The sequence below is a fragment of the Rhamphochromis sp. 'chilingali' genome (assembly GCF_963969265.1).
Source record: "Rhamphochromis sp. 'chilingali' genome assembly, chromosome: 12".
In the NCBI taxonomy this organism is placed as follows: Eukaryota; Metazoa; Chordata; class Actinopteri; order Cichliformes; family Cichlidae; genus Rhamphochromis; species Rhamphochromis sp. 'chilingali'.
The window spans coordinates 37,355,245-37,356,012 of NC_137939.1; the positions used below are offsets into that span (position 1 = coordinate 37,355,245).

The following is a 768-nucleotide window of genomic DNA, read 5'->3' on the forward strand; positions in this document are numbered from 1 at the left end:
GTGGTGACGCTGACACGAAAGGAAAATATTTGTGAGAGTGAAACTCGAATCAGACTGACTCCTCCCATCGTCCTCAGGGACGTACCGCTGTGACGTGCAGGACGCCGCCTACCGCAGGGTCAAACGGGCTTACTGGGGCATCCGGGTTCTGCCCGTCGGCGTCCTCAGCCTGGACTACGACAGCTCGCTGGCCCTTTGGGATGAAGGCGAGAAGAACCAGACCGAAGAGGAGGAGGAGCAGAGGAAGATCTTTCCCTTTGCTCTCCTTGCGGTACGTTTGGTTTGGAACACGTTCATTTAATGCTTCTTTGTATTCAAAGTTTGGCTGCTGCTTTGGTCACAGATGGGCGTCAGCGTAGCGGTCGCTGGCGTCTTCGCTGCTCTGCTGAGAGGCTACGAGGCGATGAAGAGGATAAGGAGGAGGAGAAGAGGGATTTAAAGGCGTCTGGTTCCTTCTGAATCTGCCAACCTGCTTCAAATAATTGAAAATCGTTTTTCAGGAGTTTGTTATTAAAATGAATGACAAATAAAACCCAAACCTGCAGATACACGTCACCAACAGGTTTCAGTTTGGTACGCGCTTCATTCTGCCGGGTGCAGTGCGGCCGTGTTCCTGTAGATGGCAGTGTGGGCTCAGCCCTGATGAAGCTCTGCAGCTCATAAATCAGCTGCTGCATACAAAGCTTTTTATCCACATTTTAAAATATTCTTTAAGAGTTGTGAAAAAACTAGTGTTCCTTTTTTCCAGCATTCCAGGTCACAGCTGGA

At 49.9% G+C, this 768-nt stretch overlaps 1 protein-coding gene across 1 annotated transcript in view; it reads left to right on the forward strand.

Moving 5' to 3' along the window:
• tmem81 (transmembrane protein 81) overlaps positions 1 to 439 on the forward strand; it is a gene marked incomplete at its 3' end in the record, with an annotated part of 1,650 nt that extends 1,211 nt beyond the window's left edge. The window contains exons 5-6 of the mRNA XM_080900078.1: positions 78 to 271; positions 344 to 439. Of these exons, the coding sequence (XP_080756204.1) occupies positions 78 to 271; positions 344 to 439 (290 nt within the window). The remainder of the gene's footprint in view (positions 1 to 77; positions 272 to 343) is intronic.
• Positions 440 to 768: the final 329 nt, after the last annotated feature.